We start from the raw sequence: 24,890 nt of genomic DNA on the forward strand, positions 1-24,890 counted from the left end.
TTTGCAGGCACCCCCGGTCTTTGGATTCCTGTGTCCTACGTCTCTGTGACACAAATCACAGGCACCCCGTAGGTACACGTTCCTCCTCAAACACGGTCTCTGCAAAATCCCTCACAGGCGAGCCCCGGTCTCCAGATTCCTGAGTCCCACGTCTCTGTAGAAAAAAAAATCCACAGGCACCCCGTAGGTACCCAGTCCTCCGGAAACACGGTCCCCGCAAGTTTTGTCTTACCTGGGCTCGGTGCACCGAAATTACTCGATCGTTAACCGTCCCCACTGCCTCGGGTACACCCCTCCTTTGTTTTCCTGAGCCTCCCGGATATCACTCGCTCAAGCCGCGCGGGGCGACAAGCAAGGAATCAGGGACTGCTGAACTCAGCAGGGTGCACCTTCTCCGATATCCTTCCTCAACTCCCCTTGCGGCCGGAGTGTTGATCCCGGATGACGAGCCCCCAAGTTGTTAGAAACGAAAATCGCTTCTCAATAATCGCTCTAGACAAATTCAGGAAAACAAAGTTTTATTAACAAGTCAAGTCTGCAGAGTCGGGCACCCTTAAAGAAAAGGCGCGCTGAGGCTTACAAAGTCTCCATTATTTATAGGACAAGTCCCTCCTCTCCTTGGCTCCAACAAGCCATGAGGTTCACATTCTTAAAAACATCATTATTTTTATCACAAAGTCTGCAACAAAAGGCTCCAGAGTCTCCAAAGTTTGTTGTTTTTCTCACCCTGTAGTCTTATCAGTCAAAAGCTTTAATCTGAAACAGATGTCTCAAGTCGTACTGCCATCCTGGAGTCTTATCAACCAAGGACTCATCCTTCTCTGCTGTGTGAATGGCTTCATTAATCAAGAGCCTGCTTGCTTTTACTATCGCTCACAAATTGTCAGCATTCTGCACAATTTAAACTACTCTACTTTTGAGTATATAAAATGGTTGTTAGAAAAGAAACAAAGGTTTTGTCTTTTATTATAGATCAGTCTGTGGTCCAGGCACATCTTAAAGTTTAAACCGAAATTACCTCTCACATCCCCTAAACCAGATGGCCTGTAAGCATCTCATTGAGGCTTAAACCAAATTCATAGGCTTCTGCCAGCATTAACCAAGTCAAGAATCCCAGTACAGGTTCTCGAATTGCCAAGTAAAAGTGATAGCATCTCAGAATTAGTGGAGACTTGGAGTCGTAATATTCCATTGCTATGTTAACTGTCTTTAAAGAGTTTACTATCTGGTGCCTCAAGGAAAGTTAGGTTGCTAATGATAGAAAAGGTTGAAGCTCCATGGGCTGTCAGGACAATTACTCATTGTTTTCATTTGCACCAAAGTTGTTTGCCTGGAGAACATAATGCATTCTTTCCTCATACTGGATCCAGTGCTCCATGGCAGGGTCAAATGAGTCAAACAAACCAAACAAAGGCATGATGTAAGAAAATGTTTACCCCAACCGAAAGATGACTGTTGCGAGTGAGTTTCTTCAGGATCGTCGCTGCTGAGCTAACTGTACAGAGGCCAGTGGCAAGAGTACTGCCTCAGACAGAGTCAGGCACCAGAGTGTCCATTTCCCTGACACATTTTGTCAGCCAGAGCACCCTGCACCAGATTAACAGCCCCAGTCAGGGCATTCATATTCTAGGAGGTCAAGCTGGCTGGCCATGTTACAGTCACTACACTTACACCACAAGGATTACTGCAGTTCAAGGAGGTAACTCACATCACCTTCCTGATGGGTGATAAATGCTGACTTCTTCAACAATGCTCAGAATACATAAATTAATGTTTTAAAAAAGAATGGTTTTACAAATCCAATGACTATCTTCTCTGCATGTGTGGTCTCTGGGCCAATCACCTAATCATTACACTTTTGCACCACTGGTTGAGCCTTAACATCTTCCCAACTGTACAGCATTCATGTGTGGCATTTTTTGTCACCTTTCACGGGGCCAGGACATCCTAATATGCGTCACAGTCACTTGTGAAGCATTATCATTGTGGTGTGGTAAGCAACCTTGCAGCCAATTTGCACACAGGAAGCTCCCGCAAACAGCAATATGGCGATGACAAGAATCTGATGCTTAAGGATTGAGCTGCAACTCTTGCTGCCCTTGTCATTCTGATCATGGTGATGGGTTCTTTTCCGTTGACCCAAGATGACTACGAAGTCTTCGGTTTCAATGTTTCATTTGAAGGCTGGTACTTCCAACAATACCATGCTGAAGAGTCAGCCACAATTATGTGCTCCAGTGATCACAGTGGAGCTTCCAAACACGGTGAACTACTGCTAACAAGTCTCTACAGCAATTCCATTGTGTCAGAATGTACACTGAAGGACAGAAGAGGACATATATTTATTATTTAAGTGCCACTTACCTGAGTAAAGACTAAATGTGGCTTTCAAGTGGTTAGACTGCAAACTAATCGTATTCTCACATTGAAGTTTTATTCCTTTTTTTATTCACGTTATATTACTGCAAGGAATGCACATACAGATAGGATTGTAGATAAAGCTTTGAACTAATTAGTCTAGGGTAGATGTGGCAGCATCTGTGAAGAGAAGGTAGAATTAACATTTTCAGTACAGTAACGCTTCTTCAGAAGTAACCCTTGTTTTTCAGTTCTGAAAAAGGGCACTGGACTCAAAACGGTAAGACTCTTCGGTCCAACCTATCTATGCCGACCAGATGTTCTAAATTTATCTCGCCTCATTTGCCAGCAGTTAGGGCCCATTTGCACCCAAACCTTTCCTATTCATGTACCCATCCAGTTGCTTTATAAATGTTGTAATTGCATCAGCCCTATCCTGTCACTATCCTGTCTACCTGTGACTCCTCTTTCAAGGAACTATGTACCTGCACCTCAATGACTCTCTTTCAGCAACCGTCCTCAGGTCCTTACTATTAAGTCCTGCCCCGATTTGCCTTTCCAAAATGCAGCACCACACATTTATCTAAATTATATTCCATCCGCCACTCCTCAGCCCACTGGCCCATCTGATCATGACACTGCCAATATTGGTGTCAACTACAAACCTACTAACCATTCCTCCTATATTCAGATGCAAATTATTTAGATAAATGACTGCATTAATCCTTGCAAGCACATGGCTGGTCAAAGTTCTCTGTCCAAAAAGCAACCCTCCACCACTTTCTCTCTTACCTTCAAGCCAATTTTGTATCCAAATAGCTAACTCTCAGTATTCATGTAATCTGACCTTGTGAACCAGTCTACCATGTTGAATGTCTTTCTGAAGTCCCTACAATGTCAACCTTTCTGCCTTCATCAATGTTCTTTGTCGCTTCTTCAAAAAAAAACTCCAGTTAGTGAGACATGATTCCCTGTGCACAAAAGCCATGTTGATGATGCCTAATCAGTCCATGCCTTTCAAAATACATGTAAATCCTGTCTGTCACAATCCCCTCCAACCACTTACTGACATTAACCTCACCAGTCTGTAGTTCCCTGGCGTTTCCTTAACACCCTTCTTAAATAGTGGTACCAACGTTCCATCTTCTGGCACCTCACTCATGGCTATCGATGATACAAGTATCTCAGCAGGGGGCCCTGCAATTACTGATCTAGCTTCCCCAAAGTTCTGGGGGACAGCTGATCAGGTCCTGGGGATCCCCTCTGAACATCCTCATTTATCCACATTTATCTGTCTTAAGATGTCCAGCACCACCTCCTCTGTAATATGGACATTTTTCACGATATCACCATGTATTTCACTAAGTCCTGTCGCTTCCATATCCTGATTAAAAAGTAAAACCTGATTCGAAATACTCATTTCGTATCTCACCCACCTCCAGCAGTTCCATACATTGACAGTCTTGTGAATATTAAGGGGTTGTCTTCACTACCTTGTTACTCTCTGTCCTTAGTCGTAGAAACGATTTTGGATTCTTCTTAACCGTTTTTGCCAAAGCTTTTCTCATGCCACCTTTTATCCCTTCTGATTTCCCTCTTACCTTTCTCCCCCTCTAGGGATTCACTCAAACCCAGCTATTTTAGACATTGCATATGCCTTCTCCTTTTTCTCATCATCCAGCATTGCCTACATATACCAGCCTTGCCCTTCACACTAACAGGAACATACTAATTAAGCCAAAAGGAATTCTGGCATTGGCTAGGAGTTTGGAGATTGAAAATAGGGATCCCTTGTTACACTGGTTGGTGTTGGTGACCACACCAAGAGTACTTTGAACAGTTTTGGTCTCTGTATTTAAGTACGTACAGAGAAGGCTTTGGAAGCTTTTCAAAAGGGATTCACTACGCTGAATCTTGGGATGAACGGAATGATTTATTGGGAAAATCTAAGCCTGGATTAATTTGTGTTTAGAAGAGAGGTGATCTAATTAAAACGTACAAAATTCTTAGGGGGCATGACAGGGTAAATTTTAAGAAGATTGTTTCCACTAGTGGGGGGAAATCTCAAACTGGGGAACATAGTTACTTCCTTATTTGGCACGGGATGTGCATATCGCAACCGAGACCAGCATTTATCACCCACCCTCACTAAGATGCAACCACTTTACTCTGGGTCTGAAATCAAGAGTAGGCCAGACCAATCACAGATGACAGATTTCCTTCATGAATCAAACAGATTTTTACAATTAGTGGTTGCTTAGGGAAATACCATTACTGTAGAACAAGCAGAGGATGGACCCAGCAAACCTGACCAATTATTGGTCCCCCAATATGCGCTGAAATCATCAAACTGACAGAAGTGTTCATTGGCAGTGTTATCAAATAGCACCAACTCATCAACAAATTGTGGATCAGTGCTGATTTTGGGCTCAGGGTCACTAACCTCCAAATCTCATTACAGCTTTGGTGCAAATGTGAACAAAAAGAGCTGAACTTGATCTGGGCAGCATTTAACACATTATGAACTTGGGGTCCATATCAACACTAAAGGTCAATGACAATAGGGAAACTCTGCACTGGTGCAGCTCCCACTGAACAGTAATAAAATTGGTTTGGTATCTCAGAGTGGTGTCCTCATGAGGTGCCCCTATAAGGGGCATGGACAGGGTGTCTAGAAAATAGCTTGATTGAAGGATCATTAACAAGGGAACATAATTTTAAAAGTCAGGAGGGTTAGAGGGGGATTTGAGGAAAAACCATTTCATCCAGAGTGTGAGAGGTCTGGGATTAACTGCCTTGGAGGGTAGTTGAGGCAGGAATCTCACCCTTAAATATTTGGATGAGCACTTGAAGCATCATAGCATTCAAGGCTATAGCCTAGTGTGGGGAAAGTAGGACCAGTGTACATAATATATTTTTGACAGCACAGACTACATGGGCCAAAGGGCCTCATCTGTACTTTATCATTCAACTATCAATGCATCATAATGGCCAGAGATGGGGATGTTCTCTAACAAATCCAAGTGATCCATATCCTTCGCACCATCTTAGATAATGAACTAGTCAAGACCTGTAAAGATTCTTTCTACAGGAATTTGGACTTTGAGGCAATACTATGTACATTTGGCTGAATACAAACTCAGGTGAGGTTTTACTTTAACACACTTGGTTAAAAGGAAATCTGTTCATCAGACAGAACTTTAAGTCATTTCCTGAGACCTCAAATATTTATTTCTGCAATAGACTTCCATTACTGTCTGGTCACTTGGACACCTTTAAGGATTTAGGAAGAGCACCTCAAAAAGATGTGTGGGGGTTTAAATAGCTGCACATTTTTGGACATGGGTGGGGTAGAGATCATGAGTTGGCTTGGAAGGTCTTTTCAAAATGTCCCCAAATCCTGACTATGTGTCACAACTGCTAAAAGGTGGCCTGATTGTGCAGACTCACTGCATGCCACTGAAACCAAAGCAGACATCATGGAAGCAGATTACACTGCTGAATTTGAATGGTTTATACAGAAGTCCTATCTAAGCAAATATCTGGCCCACTACAAACAGTTGCAAAGTGTACTTGAAGAGAGGCATAAGTGAATCATGATAATTGGGAAAACAGCTCCAGTGTTGCAAAGGTTTCAATATATGACCTCTTCGAACACAAAGTCCTGCTTTTTACAAAATGGCATGTGAATTTGGAACAAAAGCTTTTTAAGGGATATGTAATACTTAATGACCTATAATTGGTAAACAGATTCAGATGACTGGAACTGAAGGTTACTTAGCCTCTGGAATTTTGATTTCTGTTCAGTTAGCCAGTTGTGGAGAAGCAATGCCATTTGTCCCAGTCAATGCTAACCCTTAAGAAAATTAGTGAGATCTGTGAAATCCTTCAATGAGGGGCAAACAGGTATACCACATAACACCTAAAGGCATACCCATCCATGTGGAGATTAGTGAAAACAAGCCTTACCAAAACAGAGTTTGGATGGATGAAGGGAATCCGAACAAACCAGCTGCAGTAATGTTATTTTCCCTGGCTGCACAGTCTGGAAACATGGAATAAGACCATTTAGGTCAGATAACAGGAAGGTTCTTCACTCAAATGGGTATTGAACCTGTGGAATTCTCTACCACAGAATGCTGTGGAAGTCACTGAATTTATTCAAGTGGGATAACTTGTTAAAGGCGTCAAGAATATGGGGAAAACGTGGGGATATTGCAGATCAAGGACCAGTCATTATCATGCTGGAACAGCGCAGCAGGTCAGGCAGCATCCAGGGAACAGGAGAATCGACGTTTCGGGCATAAGCCCTTCTTCAGGAATTCCGAAACGTCGATTCTCCTGTTCCCTGGATGCTGCCTGACCTGCTGCGCTGTTCCAGCAACACATTTTCAGCTCGGATCTCCAGCATCTGCAGACCTCACTTTCTCCCCAGTCATTATCATACCGAATATAGGAGCAGGCTCAAAGGGCCAACTGGTCTACTTCCATATAACAGTTTCTGTGCTAGTTAATTCTATTCTAGAGCCTGCTGACAAAATTCATTTCTGTTGTGGATGCCATCCTAGTTGCCCTTGAAGAGATTATGTAGTGATTGGTATAACTGAATGGCTTGCTAAGCCATTTACGAGGGCAATGGAGAGTCAACCACCTTGTGCACACAAGTTGGCCATACGAGGTGTGGATAACAGATTTCCTTCCCTGAAGGTCATGAGTAAATCCGGGTCATTAGTGGGCGGCACGGTGGCCTCTCAGCACCTGAGACCCGGGTTCAATTCCTGCCTCAGGCGACTGACTGTGTAGAGTTTGCACATTCTCCCCGTGTCTGCATGGGTTTCCTCCGGGTGCTCCGGTTTCCTCCCACAATCCAAAGATGTGCAGGTCAGGTGAATTGGCCATGCTAAATTGCCCGTAGTGTTAGGTAATGGGTAAATGTAGGGGTATGGGTGGGTTGCGCTTCGGCGGGTCAGTGTGGACTTGTTGGGCCGAAGGGCCTGTTTCCACACTAATGTAATATAATCTAATCTAAACCCAATGGGACTTTCAGACAATGATGATTTCAGGGTAATCAGATTTTTAATTCCACTTAAAAATTCAAATTCCACCATCTGCCATGGCAGGATTCAAACCTGTCTCCAGAACACTCCAGAAACTTCTGGATTAATAGTCTAGCAATAATACCATCAGGCCACCACCTCTTCAGGTGACCCACATCACAGAAGGCCAATTGCGGGGCCAAAGACTTTGCAGAGCTAGTCCATGCCAAAAAGGAAACTACAAATAGGAGACAGCATCTCTTCTTCCCTGCCTCCACAGACGAAAATGAAGTGCTTGTGTGCAGAAATGAAGGACCGCCGATGGTAACTTTAATGTTAACTTTATTTTAAACTGGTTTGCATTTAGTTATTCAGAGTAATGTTAGACCCTCTCCACCCCAGACGAACCCCCTCCCCAAACATCAAAAGCTGGAATTGGGTATTGAGCGATAAAAGTGATAGCTTACAACCAGCATGGGGTAGCCACTGCTGCCTTTAACGTGTGTGTCACTGAGTAGCCACTTAGTCTGGTTGGACCACGGAGGCTGGGGGGGGGGGGGGAAAAAGAGGGATGAAATGTTTGACCTGCGCTGAAACAAAGTGGCACTGCCCTTTCAAAACTCAATATTTCTCTTATTAAAATTCAGACCATTCCCACTTCAATGAAGGAAATCCAGCCCCAAGCCTCAAAATTCCCCGATGGTATAAACGGTGAAGGCAAGAAATTCCACAAAACAGGGGTTAACAGATTTTACTTCAGCTGAACTACCCCCCACTGGCTATTCAACACCAGCCCGCCCTCTCCTAAAAGATAGACAGGACTAGCTACAGCATCAGGGTTCATACCTACATTCTGTAGTCCCACATTCCTCTCTGCAAAAGATCTCAGATCATTCTATGTATAACCAGCCACAACCTATAGGGAAATGAGGTAGCCTTGCAGGCGCTAGAATGGTTTGCAGTTGTCTTCATGCACACACAAATTAAGCTATTCATTCACATAATGAGAATCCATACAGTAAACTACTCATTCACAAAAAGCAATTCACAGGCAAACATCAGCAAATTTCAAGGCATAACAAAACGTGTATTTATTTCCTTTTAAAATGCAGTGGAATTAAGCCAAATAGGTTTACACAGTTTCCTCATTTCTTGCAAGGTTTATTTTGAACTTAAAACAAGGATTCCCATTGAGAACAGAGCTGTTTATGGACAAAGCAATACAATTAAGACAAGGTTCATAGCACCATGTCTGGTGGTTCAGCCCCACTCATGCTATCAGTGTCCCCCGCTACCCAGACTGATTCACACAATTCTGTTACAGCATACAGGATGGAGGATTTGTTGGGTGGGGGTAGCACAGGGGGTGCTAGTGGAAGGAGGAACATGAAAAGAGGCCAAACTTTCTCCTTCTACCAAAGGCTGGACAGAAGTGGGGCTGGGGCATTCGAGCACCACTTATTCATACCATGCAGTTCAACCCTGTGTCGGAGTCGAGCTATCAGTGACCTGCTCTGTAACAGGTCCTCCCCTCAGACTTCCCACGTTCGATCTGATAGCAGAGGCAGACAGGATGGAAAGGTATCCTTCAAAAGGCGGTTGGGAAAAAAAAGCTGGGGAGAAGAGAGCAAGAGACAGGGAGGGGGGCGGCTAAACGTTTGACCTGCGCTGAAACAAAGTGGCACTGCCCTTTCAAAACTCAAAATTTCTCTTATTAAAATTCAGACCTTTCCTAGTTCAATGAAGGAAATCCAGCCTCAACACTCCCTGATGGCATAAACAGGTGAAGGCAAGACAATATTCCACAAAACAGGGGTTACACAGACTTTATTTCAGCTGAACTAAATACACACTGACTATTCACCCCCCCGCCCCCCAAAAAGACAGGGCTTGCTACAGCAGAGTTCACACCTATGTTCTGTATAGTCCCACATTCCTCTCTGTAAAACACAGCCGAGTGAACCAAGTGCAAGATCTGAGATCACTCTGCATAACCATGACTACAGTGGCCACACATACACACGAGTACAGAATGAAGATGACAGCTAAGAACTAAAAGCCAAAATGAAAATAATCAAAAGCTACCATCCTCATTGGTAATTAGGAAATGGTTCATGACCCTGGAAGGAGGGGTGGTGGGAGTAGCACAAAGGCGGGGGGCACCGTTCTATTCAATGCCTTCTGAGACAGAACACAATGATCTCACCAAGTCTCCCCAACAGCAGTGGGGTAAAAAGAGATCTGGGCTCCAAAGTAAAACCCATTTGCTTATGGTCATACAGTGGGGTTTGTTTTATTGCCAGGGTTTTTGAAATAAAGTTAGTGTTCGCTTGCAAACTTTTTTTTGTTTTTTTTTTGGTTTTTGATTAAATTATACTTTGTCATTTTCTCATTGAAATAAAAAGTCTCTCAATCCCAAAGCGCACTTTTAGCCTCTCAGGTCTGGGTATTTCTTTTAAACCAGAAGCTGTATCCTGAAAACAAAACAAAAGACAGAGGTCAGTACGAAAGACAAAACAATCAGTAAAACAAATCACAATGTGTTGGAACTGGATAGTTTGTGGGCAGAAAGAGATGCTATTGCTGTATTTCTCTGGGGTCTTTCACAGCCCTAGGATATCCCAAGGCACTTTATAGCCAATGATGTGCTTTTTAAAAAATTCACACTCGAGATAATGGTGTCACTGGTCATACCAGTGCTTTTGCCCCCTAAGTGCCCCTTGAACAGAATGGTGGTTTGCTCAAGACATTTCAGAGACAGTCAGAAGTCAACAATATCGCTGTGGATCTGGAATTACAACTTAAAGTTTGGGACAGTATGGTGGCTCAGTGGTTAGCACTGCTGTCTCAGTGCCAGGGACCCTGGTTCAATTCCACCCTCAGGTGACTAGCTGAGGTGGAGTTTGCACATTCTCCCCACATCTGCGTGGCCTTCAACTGGGTCACTCCCACAGTCCAATGCTACGCAAGTTAGGTCGATTGGCCATGCTAAATTGCCCAGGAATGTGCAGGCTAGGGAAATGCAGGGTCACAAGAACAGGGTAGTGAGGACTACCCAGAGAGTTGGTATGGACTCGATGGGATGAATGGCTTACCTCCACACTGTAAAGAGGTTATGAAAAGACAAGAGCGATCAGATGGGGTTTTACAACTATAGACAACGGCTACTTGGTTGCCCTTAGAATTCAATAAAAATATCCATTGAAAAGCTAATTCCACCACCTTTCGTGGTGGGATTCAAACACCTATCTCCCCAACGTTAGCACCACACTACCACTGATGCAGAAAACATGGCAGCCAGTTGGTACACAGCAAACCCCACAAAATGGCCCAATCATTTGCTTCAAAGAATATAGGAGCAATAAGTGCTGGAGATACTCAGCAGGTCTGCCAATGTGTGACTAGTGCATGTGAACATTTCCACTAATATGACTGGAGTTTCTCCAGTGCTTTTTATTTCAGATTTATAGCAGAAATATGTACGTCCAGGATACATATTGGCCTCAGGTCAAACAGAAGTCTGCCACCTCAGGCTATACAAAACAGTAGCTACGGGATCCTTTGCATCCAAGAACAGACAGGGAAAAGTACAACCAGGATTCGGACTGACAACTCCCATCTTGCCTGCTGTTTCAACTTTAACCTATAAAATTCACCAGATCAAGACCCTGTTCAAATGCGATGCTTCCCCCCCACCCCTCCCATGGACAGCCAGCTTGACATTGTGCTGATGGCGGGGAGAAGAAAGTGGAAGCATTAACAGCAAGGCCCTGGATCAAGTCACATTGGTGTGGTTAGACCACCCTCACAATACTAACCTATGTTGCAGTTACTTGCTCATGACCTTGGCAGCAATAGCAGACTCTTCATTCATGGCGCTGAGGACAGTGATCTGGAGGGTGAACAAAAAAAGTATAAGCAGAAGAACAATGTACATTGCCTGTTTAATAAAGTAAAATACCACAAGCTTTCTGGACCATTCATATACCGCACCAGGTAGAAGCAGGAAGCTGTTCCATACCAGCCAGAGATTGCTATTTGATGCTGGGACAGAGCTTGAATTCTGACTGCCAAAGAATGGGAGATAGCTCTTACAGAATCACACCAGGCAAGTGTTGAGAACAAGAGACTAGTCCACAAATTAGATCACATAGCCCCAGAGTCTGTTTCACCAATGGATAGGATCATAGCTTAACAGATTGTAGCCTCAAGTTCACATCCGCACCTCTGAACATCTATAGACTCCTTGTAAGTCAAGAATCTAACTCAGCCGTAAAAATAATTATAGATCAACACATCTTCACTCACCTCTTTGGGGGGGGGGGGGAAGCTGAAAGGAGATCTCAGGAGAATGAGATTGAAGACGCCAATTTAAGCCCCTATTTAAGAGTAATATATTGATTTAAAATACTAACATTTGAAAGAAGCATAGTCTGCTGTAGGGGCAAGGAACTGGGAGAAACAAGAATGGGCAGATGAAGAGACAAGTTCACCCTGACAACTTCAAGAGGGAGTGATTCAGGGACAATGTGGTCCAGGGGGATATCTGCTCTTATTAATTTTCTGCCCCATTGGGTGCAAGTTAACATCTAATCCAAAAACTGACAGCACTATGCTCCCTCAGAACAAAGGAACGTCAGCCTGGATTCCTATGCTGGAGTTTTGAGTCGGTCTCAAACCCACAATTAACGTGGAAAAAAGCATGCAGATCACTGATTCAATGGTTGGAATCTCTGGGAGAACTGTGGCAATAACAGGAGGAAGGATTCTTTTGGATAGTAATTGAGTTGAATTTATCTGCATGTGTGCAGATGCACAGTGAAAAGCTTTGTCTTGCGAGCAATACAGACAGATCAGATATGTAAATAATAGGTTAACAAAACCAAAAACAGATACAGGCGAATATTAATAGTTGAGAGTCCATTCAGTATTCTAACAACAGCAGGATAGAAACTGGTTTCGAAACCAGCTGGTGCAGGTGTTCAGGCTTCTGTACATTAATATTTATTTAGCAAAATTACCAATCTTTTCCCTAAAGACACCACCATTTTTCCAAGAACAGGCCATGCACACCATTTACTCTGCCACAAGTTATACAACGATGGATGGCACCAGTTGTCAAGATCAACTCCCTATTTCCTCATGACATAGCACAGACATAGGCCACTCATTGATGTTCACGTTGACAGTCCAGGTCAGGAATAACCTGACCTGCTACTGCTAAAGCAGAGGCTGCACCAACATGATTAGGACATGGCCATTCAGTACAATCATGACTGATCTTGAGCTTCAACACCACTTTCCTGTCTGCACCCTCAATTCCCAAATACATTTTCATCGTGGTACAGAATTCCAAAGACTGAAAGTGGTCAAGAAATTACTCGTTTCAGTCCAGAACAGATTCCTAACCCCGAGCCCCTTGTTCTAGATTTCCCACTCAAGGGAACCTTGTCAATCCCGTTCCAAATGTTCCGCTTTCATGCACTTCTCATTCTTCTAAACTCTGGAGAATAAACACCCTGCAGCATTGTAACAAGACATCCTTATTCTTTACGCCAACCCCTTCAACAAAGACATTCTATTTGCCTTCCGAAACCCACATGCCAACTTTCGGCCTCCCTTTTACAAGTTTATCCAACTAGACATTTTTTGTTTCCTTTTTATGAAAGACAGACAGTCAGACAGAAATACACAGCATGGAAACAAACCCTTGAATCCAACTCATCGATGTCTACGAGAATATCCAAAATTAATCTTGCCCCATTTGCCAGCACTTGGCCCATATCCCTCTAAAACCTTCCTATACATACACCCACCAAAATGCCTTTTAAATTCTGTAATTGTACCAGCCTCCACCACTTCCTCTAGAAGCTCTTCCATACATGCACTACCCTCTGTGTAGAAGAGTTGCCTCTTAGGTTCCCTTCCATGCTGAATAATTCGTTTCCATGCTGTACATCTCTACAATGTAGGTATGAGAAAGTCTATAGCCTTAAAACTTGCCTTTAAACGTTTAGACTAAAATGTAATGTTGAATTATAGAACACATTTGCTGCACACTAGAAAATAGACAGGGGGCTCAAAAAAAAAGGCAGGCAGGTATGCAGAAGAGAAAAACATCTATGCTCACCTAGTGATAACAGGATGCTCTAAGGCAATTAAGAATATTTGCCTTAACATCAGTGAATCTGTAAACAGGACACCAAGTGATAACATTCACAGCTGCTCCCTTGTGAAATTAATAACTGTTTGATTCTGACCCCGAAACAAAACTCTGTAATCGATGGTCAGATCCTGTCAACTATAATGGATTCTTATTAGCCCTTGCAAGCTGGACAGAGGAAAAAACATCTTTCCTGTTACAAGTCTTTAGTGGTCCATGTAGGTGGGCGGCACGGTGGCACAGTGGTTAGCACTGCTGCCTCACAGCGCCTGAGACCCGGGTTCAATTCCCGCCTCAGGCGACTGACTGTGTGGAGTTTGCACATTCTCCCCGTGTCTGCGTGGGTTTCCTCCGGGTGCTCCGGTTTCCTCCCACAGTCCAAAGATGTGCAGGTCAGGTGAATTGGCCATGCTAAATTGCCCGTAGTGTTAGGTAAGGGGTAAATGTAGGGGTATGGGTGGGTTGCGCTTCGGTGGGTCGGTGTGGACTTGTTGGGCCGAAGGGCCTGTTTCCACACTGTAAGTAATCTAAAGTCCGACTTGAGTTCAAAAGGATACTTAAGAGACCCCATTGTAGTGCTGGGGCTGCCGAAGCCAGTAGAAAGTGAACTTAGTGCTTACCCGCTATGGATTGAACTTAATAGCATTTTTGAGACTTTATGATATGGAGTAGCATTACCTGTTAATATAAACTCTAAAAAGGTAACACTGAGGAAGCTTTAACTTATTTGCTGTGCTTGCAGACCACTCTACAGCTCCACAGTCAATTCTAACTAATCAGATCTTATGTCTTATTTGAATTTGAATCACAACTCTGAAGGGAAAGGATGTTTAATTCAAAGATTAATGAATCAGTTTAAACGCAACCTTACAGTAACATCTCAGCCTCAGGTACAGATGATTCAGGGCTTAAGCAGCAGGAGTCTGCTCCTAGCTTTAAAAAAAGTTATTCTAAGCCTAACATTGAAGAGATTCTGGCACAACATGTCAGAAAGCCATTTTATGGTCAAAAGTCTGCCCTCTTTGCTAAGAAGCCATTTTGTAAAACAATTATCTGACATGTGAGCTGTGCAAGGTTACCTTATGAATTCTCCAATTACCCCAGACTGATACTTCTACGATAGGCACCTGCTGGTGAGAGAAACTAACTCGACTGGATAGGTTTTTCCCACCTGATGAATGGCTTAGGGCCTGTAGGAGTGATTAGTCAAATGTACCCAGGCCTGTCAATTAACTGCTCATGAATTATTGTCTTTCACTTATCTAAATAAGAACATGCAATGTTTTTACAAACATTTTTGTATCTGTACACGGAGTAGCCTGCTGGGGCACCTGGAGTTGGTATCCTACTCTCCTAGATTATTGGAACCTAGTAACAGTGACGCTATTGGTAAATAAAGGGGATGACTAAAATTAAACTAAGAATTTTATTCCAGGCTTCCAAAGAGTACAATCTCTGGGACGAACTGAGAGGGGGCTTACAGGTCTGAGTCCACAAGGGATTCCCGGAGCTGTCTCAAATCTGTAACTTAACAGGTATATGATATGATTTTTGTTTGCAATTCCACACAAGAAATAGCAAATCTCCAGTTTGGAGACCGACCCACTACCACTGTGCCTTGCCTCCCCATAACTCCACCCTAAAGAAAGAAAAATTAAAATGGTACTGGAGAGAAGCAAGATACCAATACAGGGAGGGAAAACAGGACCAAAAGGATTGTCAAAAAAAAATATGCACCAGTGTCTCTTCGCCAGCAGTGTAGCGTTGTTCAATGTCCTTGCCCAGCTCTGAATCAGGAAGCTTCAGGTCATCACGCACATCACCAGAATCAGCCAAGAGAGACAGGTAGCCATCCAGAATGCCGATCAGCTGCAGAGGAGTAGCACAGAGAAAACAGTTAGCATGACCCATTATTCCGTTCCCCCATCCACAAAGTGACAGAAACTCCAGCACCAAGTCCCCCACACAACAATCCCCAACATCTATACCTGATAGTCACATCTATTGATGTTGGGCACATCCATGTTATGGGTGGAAGGGCAGATGTCCTCATACTTCTTGCCAGTGAACAGATCAATGCCAACCAAGTGAACCTAAAGACAGACAGATCTGGTAAGGAATCATGCAAAAGTGGCCGAGAATCACTTGCACACGCTATACAAATGCAAAAAGATGTGAGCAATGATGCAACATTTTTAATGGGTGAAGCCCACTGACATGGTAAATGGTCTTTGAAGAGGCGAGTTGGGGCTGGGTGAGATGAGGAACAAGAAAAAAAAAGGGACAAAAGGAAGATGGGGAAAGCAGAGAGAGAGCGCGCGAGTACAAGATGGGGGGGGGGGGGGGGGGGGGGGGGGGGGGAGTGCGAAGACAATTAGAATGCAAACGTTCTGGTAGAACAGAAGGACCTGGGGTTCAAGTACAATTTTTTGAAGTTTGCATCATATATATACACACAGGGAAGTTAAAAAAGGCATTTGGCACACTTGCCTTCATTGCTGAGTCCTTTGAGTATAGGAATTGGTCACGTTGAGGTTGTACAGAACATTGGTGAGGCCTCTTCTGGAGTTCTCACCCAATTATTGGAAGGATATTAAGCTGGAGAGAGTTGTGAAGAGATTTGCCAGGATGCTACTGGATATAGAAAGTTTGAGTTATAAATAAAGGTTGGATAGGCTGGGACCTTTTTCATTGGAGCGCAGGAAGTTGACAGGCAGCGTTACAGAAGTTTATAAAATGAGAGGTATGGATAGAGTTAATGGCAGTTGTCTTTACCCGAGAATGGGGGTTTTCAAGACAAGTGGGTACATGTTTAAGGTGAGAGGAGACAGACTTAAAAAAGGCGGAGGGGCAATTTAAACAAAAACAGGGATTTCACATCTTGGATAAAATTCCTGAGGAAGCAGTGGAAGTGGTTACAATTACAATGCTTAAAAGACGTTTGAATAAACATTTGCAGGGACCTGAGCCAGGAGTAGGCAGGTGGGATTAGTTTAATTGGGGATTATGTTTGGCAAAGACTGGTTAATTCCAATACATGGAGCACCTGAAGGTAACCACAATCCACAGTCCTGATTAGATTAGATTACTTAGTGTGGAAACAGGCCCTTCGGCCCAACAAGTCCACACTGACCCACCGAAGCGCAACCCACCCATTCTCCTACATTTACCCCTTTACCTAACACTACGGGCAATTTAGCCTGGCCAATTCATCTGACCTGCACATCTTTGGACTGTGGGAGGAAACCGGAGCACCCGGAGGAAACCCATGCAGACACGGGGAGAATGTGCAAACTCCACACTGTCAGTCAGTCGCCCGAGGCTGGAATTGAACCCGGGTCTCTGGCGCTGTGAGGCAGCAGTGCTAACCACTGAGCCACTGTGCTGCCCATTAACAGTCCTGAGGCAGGAATTCCAGAAAGTAGCCACTGCAATAGGGCAGAGGCAATCTAAACCAGTAATGACAGCTGTTTTCTCTCTGCAGATCATTTCAAGAAACCTCACATTGTTAAAATTGAGCTGTTCCAAATTCGGTATTTTGATAAAACAAAGAAACTGGATTAATGGTGTTGGAAGAGCACAGTAGCTCAGGCAGCATCCAAGGAGCAGAGAAATCGATGTTTCGGGCAAAAGCCCTTCATCAGGAATAAAGGCAGAGAGCCTGAAGCGTGGTGAGATAAGCTAGAGGGGGGTGGGGGTGGGGAGAAAGTAGCATAAGAGCTTCAGGACAGAGGAAATGACCTGGGAGTTGCAGTGGGAGAGGGACTCCCTGAGATTCTTCTTCCAGCACCACTAGTCCAGAATCTGGTTTCCAGCATCTGCAGTCATTGTTTTTACCTAATATATAGAAACGTCCTAGTGACGGGGGTTGGGGGAGATGATAATTTTTTTTCAATAAGCTGTGATTCGCAACTCTGCCTCAAATAGAAGAACTTTTAAAAAAAAAAGGGGACAACACACTGGTTCTGGTTAGCACCACCAATCACCCGGTGTCAATTCCAGCCTCAGGCCACTGTCTGTGTGGAGTTTGCATATTCTCTCAGTGTCTGCGTGGGTTCCCTCTGGGAGCTCCGGTTTCCTCCCACAGTCCAAAGATGTGCAGGTCTGGTAGATTGGCCATGCTAAATTGTCCCATAGTGTTAGGTGTAAATATAGGGTTGGAGAATAGGTCTGGGTGGGTTACTCCTCGGACAGTTGGTGTGGACTTGTTGGGCTGAAGGGCCTGCTTCCATTCTGTAGGGAATATAATCTAATCAAGTATTCCTCCAATATTTGTCAAGGTCTGCAGACTCATCAGGAGAAAAATGGCATAGGAGTGGGTATAAGGTTAATAGAATCCAGCACAGGTACAATAAGCCGAATGGCCTCTTTTTACACTAAGCCTCAGGCTGATCAGAGTTTTTGTATTGATCCAGTGGTCGATTATCTGCCACAGCATACAGCCTGCCTATAACTGACAGGTAGAACCTCACTCCAAGCAGATTAATCACAGGTTGTTACTGCACATCTGACGACAAGGAACTTTATCAGCACCTGACACAGCATTGTTCATCACCTGAACAGTCAGATTCACAGTTAATGCAGAGGGAGGGGTGATACAAAGTCACACACTTCCTACAATGGTGCTAGCATCTATAAATCATTTCAGGGAATAGGTTTGAGTGTGAACCATAGGAATTTTAAACAGTCGACTGCAAATTCGTCAAGGTGGGAGGTTTTGAAGATCACCTTAAAAGGAGATGGAAGAGACAGAAGTTTTGAATGGGAATTCCCAAGCTCAAACTCTAGACAACTGAAGGGACAGTTGCCATTTGCAGAATGAGAATTGGGGGAGACTCAAAAGTACAAAAGCATACACAACTGAGGGTCTTCAGAAGCTGCAGAGATACAGTTCCATCTCACGTATAGGGATTGAAGAATATGAACTGTAATTATTTCATTAGAAACCAAGGCAGTAAATAATGAGCTCAGTGCTTTGGGGTGTGGGCTTCGGTTCAGTGTACATGTCATGGTGCTCGTCAGAACACCTTGAGGAGGAGTTCCAATTTATAGAGCGAGGCCAGCAAAGCCTTGTGAAGTTGCCACCACACCACTTCACTCTTACCTTAGCATGGCCATGTTTCCCAGTCTTGGAAGTTGACATGTCCACAATCTTGCACGGACGTCCCTTCAGCACCACAAAGCCATTTTTGCGCAGAGCAGAGCATTGCATTGGATAGGTGGTGGAAGCCCCGGAGTGGCCAGTCTCAAAATCCACATCGGAAGGATCGGCCATCTTTGAGCGTTGGTTGAGTGGTGCTGCAGAGAGGAAGCAGAGCCAGTAAGCTTATATGGTCAGTTAGCCAGAAGTGTCCTATTTGCACGGTTCCTACATTCAATAGCACAACCCATTCATTTCACTGAAAAAGCTCATTTCATCAAGAAGCCTTAGCAGGAATGCTCATCCACACGATTGTCAAACTACTTTCTGGATTAGTGGTGCTAGAAAAGCACAGCAGTTCAGGCAGCATCCGATTGATTGTCAAACTACTTCCCATGCATTCATACTTGATCCAGCAACAGGATAGTTGAGGGCAGTGGTGAACATGATCTACATGGACTTCAGTAAAGCGTTCGACAAGATTCCTCATGGTAGACGGGTTAACAAGATTAGATCACACGGAATGCATGGAGAACTAGCCATTTGGATACAGTACTGGCTCAAAGGGAGAAGACAGAGGGGGGTGGTGGTGGAAGGATGCTCTTCAGACTGGAGGCCTGTGACCAGTGGAGTGCCACAAGGATCGGTGCTGGGTCTACTACTTCTCATCATTAACATTAATGATTTCGATATGAACATGGGAAGTATAGTTGTAAGTTTGCAGGCAACACCAAAATCAGAGGTGTAGTGGACAGAGGGAGTTACCTTGGAGTATAATGGAATCTTGATGGAGTCTAATTTAGGTGCTGCATTTTGCAAAGACAAATCAGAGCAGGACTTGAACACTTAAACGGTAAGGTCCTGGGGAGTGTTGCTGAACAAAGACCTTGGAGTGCAGGCTCATAGCTCCTTGAAAGTGGAGTTGCAGGTAGATAGGATAGTGAAGGTGGTGTTTGATATGCTTTCTTTTATTGATCAGAGTATTGAGTACAGGAGTTGGGAGGTCATGTTGCGGCTGTATAGGACATTGGTTAGGCTACTGTTGGAATATTGCGTGCAATTCTGGTCTCCTTCCTATCGGAAAGATGTTGTGAAACTTGAAAGGGCTCAGAAAAGACTTACAAGGATGTTAGCTATAGGGAGAGGATGAATATGGTGGGGCTGTTTTCCTTGGAGCGGAGACTGAGTGGTGACCTTATACAGATTTATTAAATCATGACAGGTATGTGTGGGGTAAATAGACAAAGTCTCTGGGGTGTGGGAGTCCAGAACTAGAGAGCTCAGATTTAGGGTGAGGGGGAAAGTTTAAAAGGGACCTAAGGGGCAACATTTTCAAGCAGAAGGTGGTGCACGCATGCGTCCATTGCGTATGGAATGAGCTACCAGAGGAAGTGGAGGAGGCTGGTACAATTACAACTTCTAAAAGACATTTGGATGGGTATCGAGGGATATGGGCCAAATGTTAGCAAATAGGACTAAATTAGGTTAGGATATCTGTTCGGCATGGGCGGGTTGGACCGAAGAGTCTGTTTCCGTGCTGTACAGGTCTATGACCATGAACACTCGGGAATTGCATTCAAAAAGTATATTTTTGGAGGTAAGTTTCAACACCCAGACAAGAAATGTACAGCCATGGTTAGAGACCAACCCAATTATTTAAAAATGCTTCAGTCATTAATGACTATTCACGAAAAATCAGAATTGTGATTAAGCCTAATCAGATCAGACAATTTGCATTTATACCATGACGATTAAAACAGAGGCAGCTCACAACCGTGTTATCAAGCCATAACTGGCACTGGGACACAGCTTTCAGCCTGGGGAGCTCAAAGTCCTTTTATTTCCAAACAAGCCAGATTTTAACTGTTAAATGCCCAACACCCAAGATACCTTCATCGCTCTCTCTCTCCTTCTCTGCCCTTGCGTTAAGCCTAGTGAACGTATTGAGTGAAAGATTAATGTTTCAGCAGGCACAATGAGGGCAGATTCTCCTCGACAAATTAACCAAACCCCGGCTCCCATTGAGGTTGCTGTCCCGAGTAGTGTGTAATATGGGTCCCATCTCCAATGATCCAGAAGATCCCACATTAAAGAGCTGCAGGAAGATTCCTTCCTGGGCCCAGGACAGTGGCTGAACATAACCAAGGCTACTTAGACAAGAGCTAGAAATACTCCTTCTGGCTCTTGAACATTTAAAGTACAGTCAGGCCTTTGAGAGGCAATGTCAGGAAACACTTGCTCACATGAAAGAGGAGCAGACGTCCAGAACGGATTCAAGAAATACGAGACCATTCGGCCCATCAAGCCTGCTCAACATGATCATTTCCCAGTTTCAACTTCATCTTTCTTTCTGTCCTGCTTCCCATACCCCTCAACTTACAAGACAAAAGTCTGCTGACCACTCTCTCTAATATAGTCAATATGGAGCCATCTCAACTTTGAAGTTCTTATCACCTTTGCCTAAAATGGCTGACTCTTCACTGTATACCCAGTGCCCATGTTTCAGATTCCCCAACCTTATAGCCTATCGTGTCAAACCTCTCCAGAATTTCATCTGTTTCCATGAAACTATCCTTATTTTTATAACGAAGAGGCAACTTATTCAGCCTCTGATAAGGACTAAAGCCCTATTTGCAGGAACAAATCTACTCAAACTTTACTCACCTCCGATGCAAGCTCATCTTGGTTAAACGGAGCAAAACTGCACATATGGTCCCACTGTAATCTCAAAGTCTGGTAAAAATGTAGCAAGATGTGCTAACCCCCTTGTTAAGAAGGCCAATGTGTCATTTGACTCCCTAATCACTTGCTATACTTGTATACTAACTTGCTGCTTTCCTTGTACAAACACATCCAAGAGTTTTTGAAGAGATTTACAAAGTTTCACACCTTAACAAAAACATTCTGCTTTTAATTCTTATCAAAATGAATAATTCCACAATTCAAATCTTCAGCGAGAAGTGAATAATCCTTCTCACAAAGTTCCCCTACCATTGACACCCGTCTTAACTCGAGAAATAACTTAACATACTAGACACAAAACAATTATAATGAAGATGTAGCTCCAGAACAAGCCAGACCCATTGGCAAACTGTTCCAGTAGAGTACCACTGGCATCTACCCAATATGGAAAAATCACCAAGGCCATGCTCTGAAAACTGAAAAAGCGAAGTCATCATTCACTTGAAATTGAACTGGACTAGCTATAAACATAATGGCCACTACAGCAGGTTTATAGCTCACATCCTCACTCCTGACAAGGCTGCCCCACCATCCTTCCTGATGAAGGGCTCCTGCCCGAAAGGTGAATTTTCCTGCCCCTCAGAAGCTGCCTGACCTGTGCTTTTCCAGCACCACTGTAATCTTGCCCCACCATCTACAATGCATTATTGAGGAGTCTGTTGAAATACTCCCCACTTGGACTGCATTGTTACAGCTTCAACAAAAGCTCAAAATTAATCAGGATAAAGCTGCCACTTGACTGGTACTTTGAACCAACAATGCTCAGAAGCACTGCAGAAATTTACCAAGGTTCATTCTGTCTTTCTTTATTCCAGTATGCCATAATGGTGTCATGGGCAAGGACCAAATCAGCCTTGAATTCATTGAAACATCAATCATTTCACAGGAGAGAGTAAAAGCACACCTGGAGTCACATGTAGGTTTGAACGGGTTAGTTCACATGACCATGTAGTTATCAAACTGTAGCCACTTCCACCCACAAGGACAGGTGCAGCATAGACATGGGAACATCACCTGCAAATTTTCTCTCCAAGCCACTCATCAACTTGATTGGTATTAATTCTGTTACCTCGCTATCACCGAGGCAAAATTCTAGAATGTGCTCCTTTTAAACAGTAGTAATTGCATCCAACAGAATTCAGTAGATCAGCACATTTGGGATGGGCTAAAGCAGGCACATCCGATGAGAGAAATAAAAAATTTTTTGCATCCTGTGAGCCATCTTTTAATTACCTTTGCTACCGGTGCCCTGTTCTACAGCTCCACTTGGCTTTGCATCATTTGCAAAAAAATGTTATCACTGCTGCAGCTTCAAAGTTATTAATACCAATTGTGAATAAGTGAGGCCAAAACAAATTCTTGTCGCACTCCAATGGTCTCAACTCAAAATGCTCACTTTCTGCTTTCCTGTCTGTTAACAAATCTTCTCAAACAGGTCACAGCTACAAGCTTTTTCATTACAAGCATGGCACATTATCTGACCAATATTACAGCGCTATTTGTTGGAGCATGCTGTGTACAGACCAACTCTTCTGTTTTCTAAATCACAGCAGAAACTGTAAGGAGATTGCAAGTTGTGAGAGCAGCTGAAAGAGAAGCAGCCATCGCTACACAGCAAGGGTTAACCAACCCTGATTGATAAAGGAACTCCAAACTACCCAGTTGTCATGACCAATCTTTTCGACCAAGTGCTCAGATTGAGAAAGATTCCATTTCAGGTCACTGTACTGTTTGAACTGCTTTGCAAACAATACATAGAACTAGCAATTCAAGAAGTGACGAAGGATCACAGGGGAAAATGTGAAAACAGAGAAGGGCATTTTGAGAAATGGGGACTGAGCAAATAATCAGCCCCATTGAATCAGTACATAGATTCCACAGCAATGTGGTCAGTTGCAGTTGGAACAAGCTGCAGAAACCTTTCTAGTTAGCAAGAATTTACTGTGCAAACTACTTCAAAGATATGGAAGCTAATGCAGTTTGTTATTTTAAAAATCATACTGAACTTAAAACTTTTATAAACAGTGAAGTTTCAAACGAGCAAGCTAATAGCAAAAGTGAATTCCATCTGAGGATGGTCTGTCAATAAAGCATCATCTGCACTAATGACATTTTAGAAAATGCTCAAGGAGTCAGCACATAGTATAATGCATGACTGGGCAAAAGCACGTTTCATCGCCACTGCAGTCAACGGTAGTATAGTCCTTAATCCCGGGCAGAGCACAGTTATTGCAAACACAGTGCCGACCAAATTGTGAATACCAAGAGACACTCCATGCGGTACAGAGGAATCAGATCACACTCCCATTTACCAGGCAAACCAATATAGAAACTGGCCCAGCAGTAAGACACATTACCGCCCTGCGCCTCAGTGCCCGTGACTTCACCAAATGCTCTGCAGCACAGATACCCCTCAATATAACCTCTGCCCCCGATTACCCAATGCTAACTCTTTCCCCCAGCCCAATAAACGAACCCACGCGGCCCAGAAGAAAACCACCGCAGATTCCGGGATAAAACCACGTTACGTCCTCCTTCCGCCCCGGGCCTTTCTCCCACTCTCATACCGTACGAGCTCTCCCTCCAGATTTTAGCCCCGGATCTGCCCCCGCAGGCCTCACGCCCAGCCCCCGACCCTCTTGGCTGGCGTTTACCCCAGCCTTCCTCACCCCACCACATCGGTCTCCTGCTCCTCCCAATAGCTTTCTCGGCCTGGAAAGCCTACAGCCCCGGGTTTTCCTTGCCGCCTCCCCAACCCCCCCCCCCCTCCTTCTTCTCCCACACCCCAGCCCCAATGGCGGCCGCGGCCTACACCGTTCACCCCACCTTCCCTCTCGCGCCCAAGGCGCCGCCCATTGCCTTCCCCTCTTCGGGCCGCCTGATCTCCTCCAGGCCCTCACGGCCCATTCGGGCACACCCAGGCTTCCCTCCACGCCCTGCGGGACCGTTACCGCCGCCAAACCCTCCCCGGCCACCGCCACATGGACGCCACTCACCGTCCGAGAGACTGACAGGAAAGGGCGGTGCTGCGCAAGCGCCTGCCCGGCTGATAGGCGCCGCTGCGCCTGCGCCCTGCCGGGACCCGCCCCCTCGCTCACAGCAGCGGGGTCGTCGTCCTCCTCCACGAGGGGCGAAGAGGGGGGGGGGGAGGGGAAGGTGAGAACCCAAATGCGCCTGCGCAAGGCCGTCTCCTCCTCGCCCTCCCACGGAGATGCCGCACTCTGAGCCTGCGCAAGGTGTCCACCCGCCTGAGTACCGAACAAACGTTCCGATCTGCGCCTGCGTGTAGCTCCCCGTCCCTTCCTCGCACACCTTAGTCACACAAAGTGCCTGCGCATAACGCCCCCGTAACCGAACACGCACGAAGCCCTTACGCACTGCGCCTGCGCAAGGATTCCCCTCCCCCCACTCTCTCCTATTGCGCACTGCGTCCTCGCGGCACTGCGCTGCG

General features: G+C 44.6%; 1 protein-coding gene across 2 annotated transcripts; it reads right to left on the reverse strand.

The window, feature by feature from the left end:
- Nucleotides 1-7,719: 7,719 nt before the first annotated feature.
- LOC122548362 (eukaryotic translation initiation factor 5A-1-like) lies at nucleotides 7,720-24,563 on the reverse strand. Of its 2 annotated transcripts, none has more exons than XM_043686914.2 (6): nucleotides 24,436-24,563; nucleotides 18,662-18,855; nucleotides 15,546-15,650; nucleotides 15,295-15,426; nucleotides 11,213-11,286; nucleotides 7,720-9,868 (listed from the first exon to the last, which is right to left on the reverse strand). In XM_043686914.2, the coding sequence occupies exons 2-5, from the start codon at nucleotides 18,830-18,832 to the stop codon at nucleotides 11,224-11,226; spliced, it is 471 nt and encodes a 156-aa protein (XP_043542849.1). In that variant the 5' UTR covers nucleotides 18,833-18,855; nucleotides 24,436-24,563; the 3' UTR covers nucleotides 7,720-9,868; nucleotides 11,213-11,223. The 2 variants fall into 2 exon arrangements, with proteins under 2 accessions (XP_043542849.1, XP_043542848.1); XM_043686913.2 differs by lacking the exon at nucleotides 24,436-24,563 and adding an exon at nucleotides 24,266-24,283.
- Nucleotides 24,564-24,890: the final 327 nt, after the last annotated feature.

This window comes from Chiloscyllium plagiosum, unplaced genomic scaffold, assembly GCF_037043375.1.
Source record: "Chiloscyllium plagiosum isolate Xiang-an unplaced genomic scaffold, Cpla_swu_hap1 HiC_scaffold_44, whole genome shotgun sequence".
NCBI lineage: Eukaryota > Metazoa > Chordata > Chondrichthyes > Orectolobiformes > Hemiscylliidae > Chiloscyllium > Chiloscyllium plagiosum.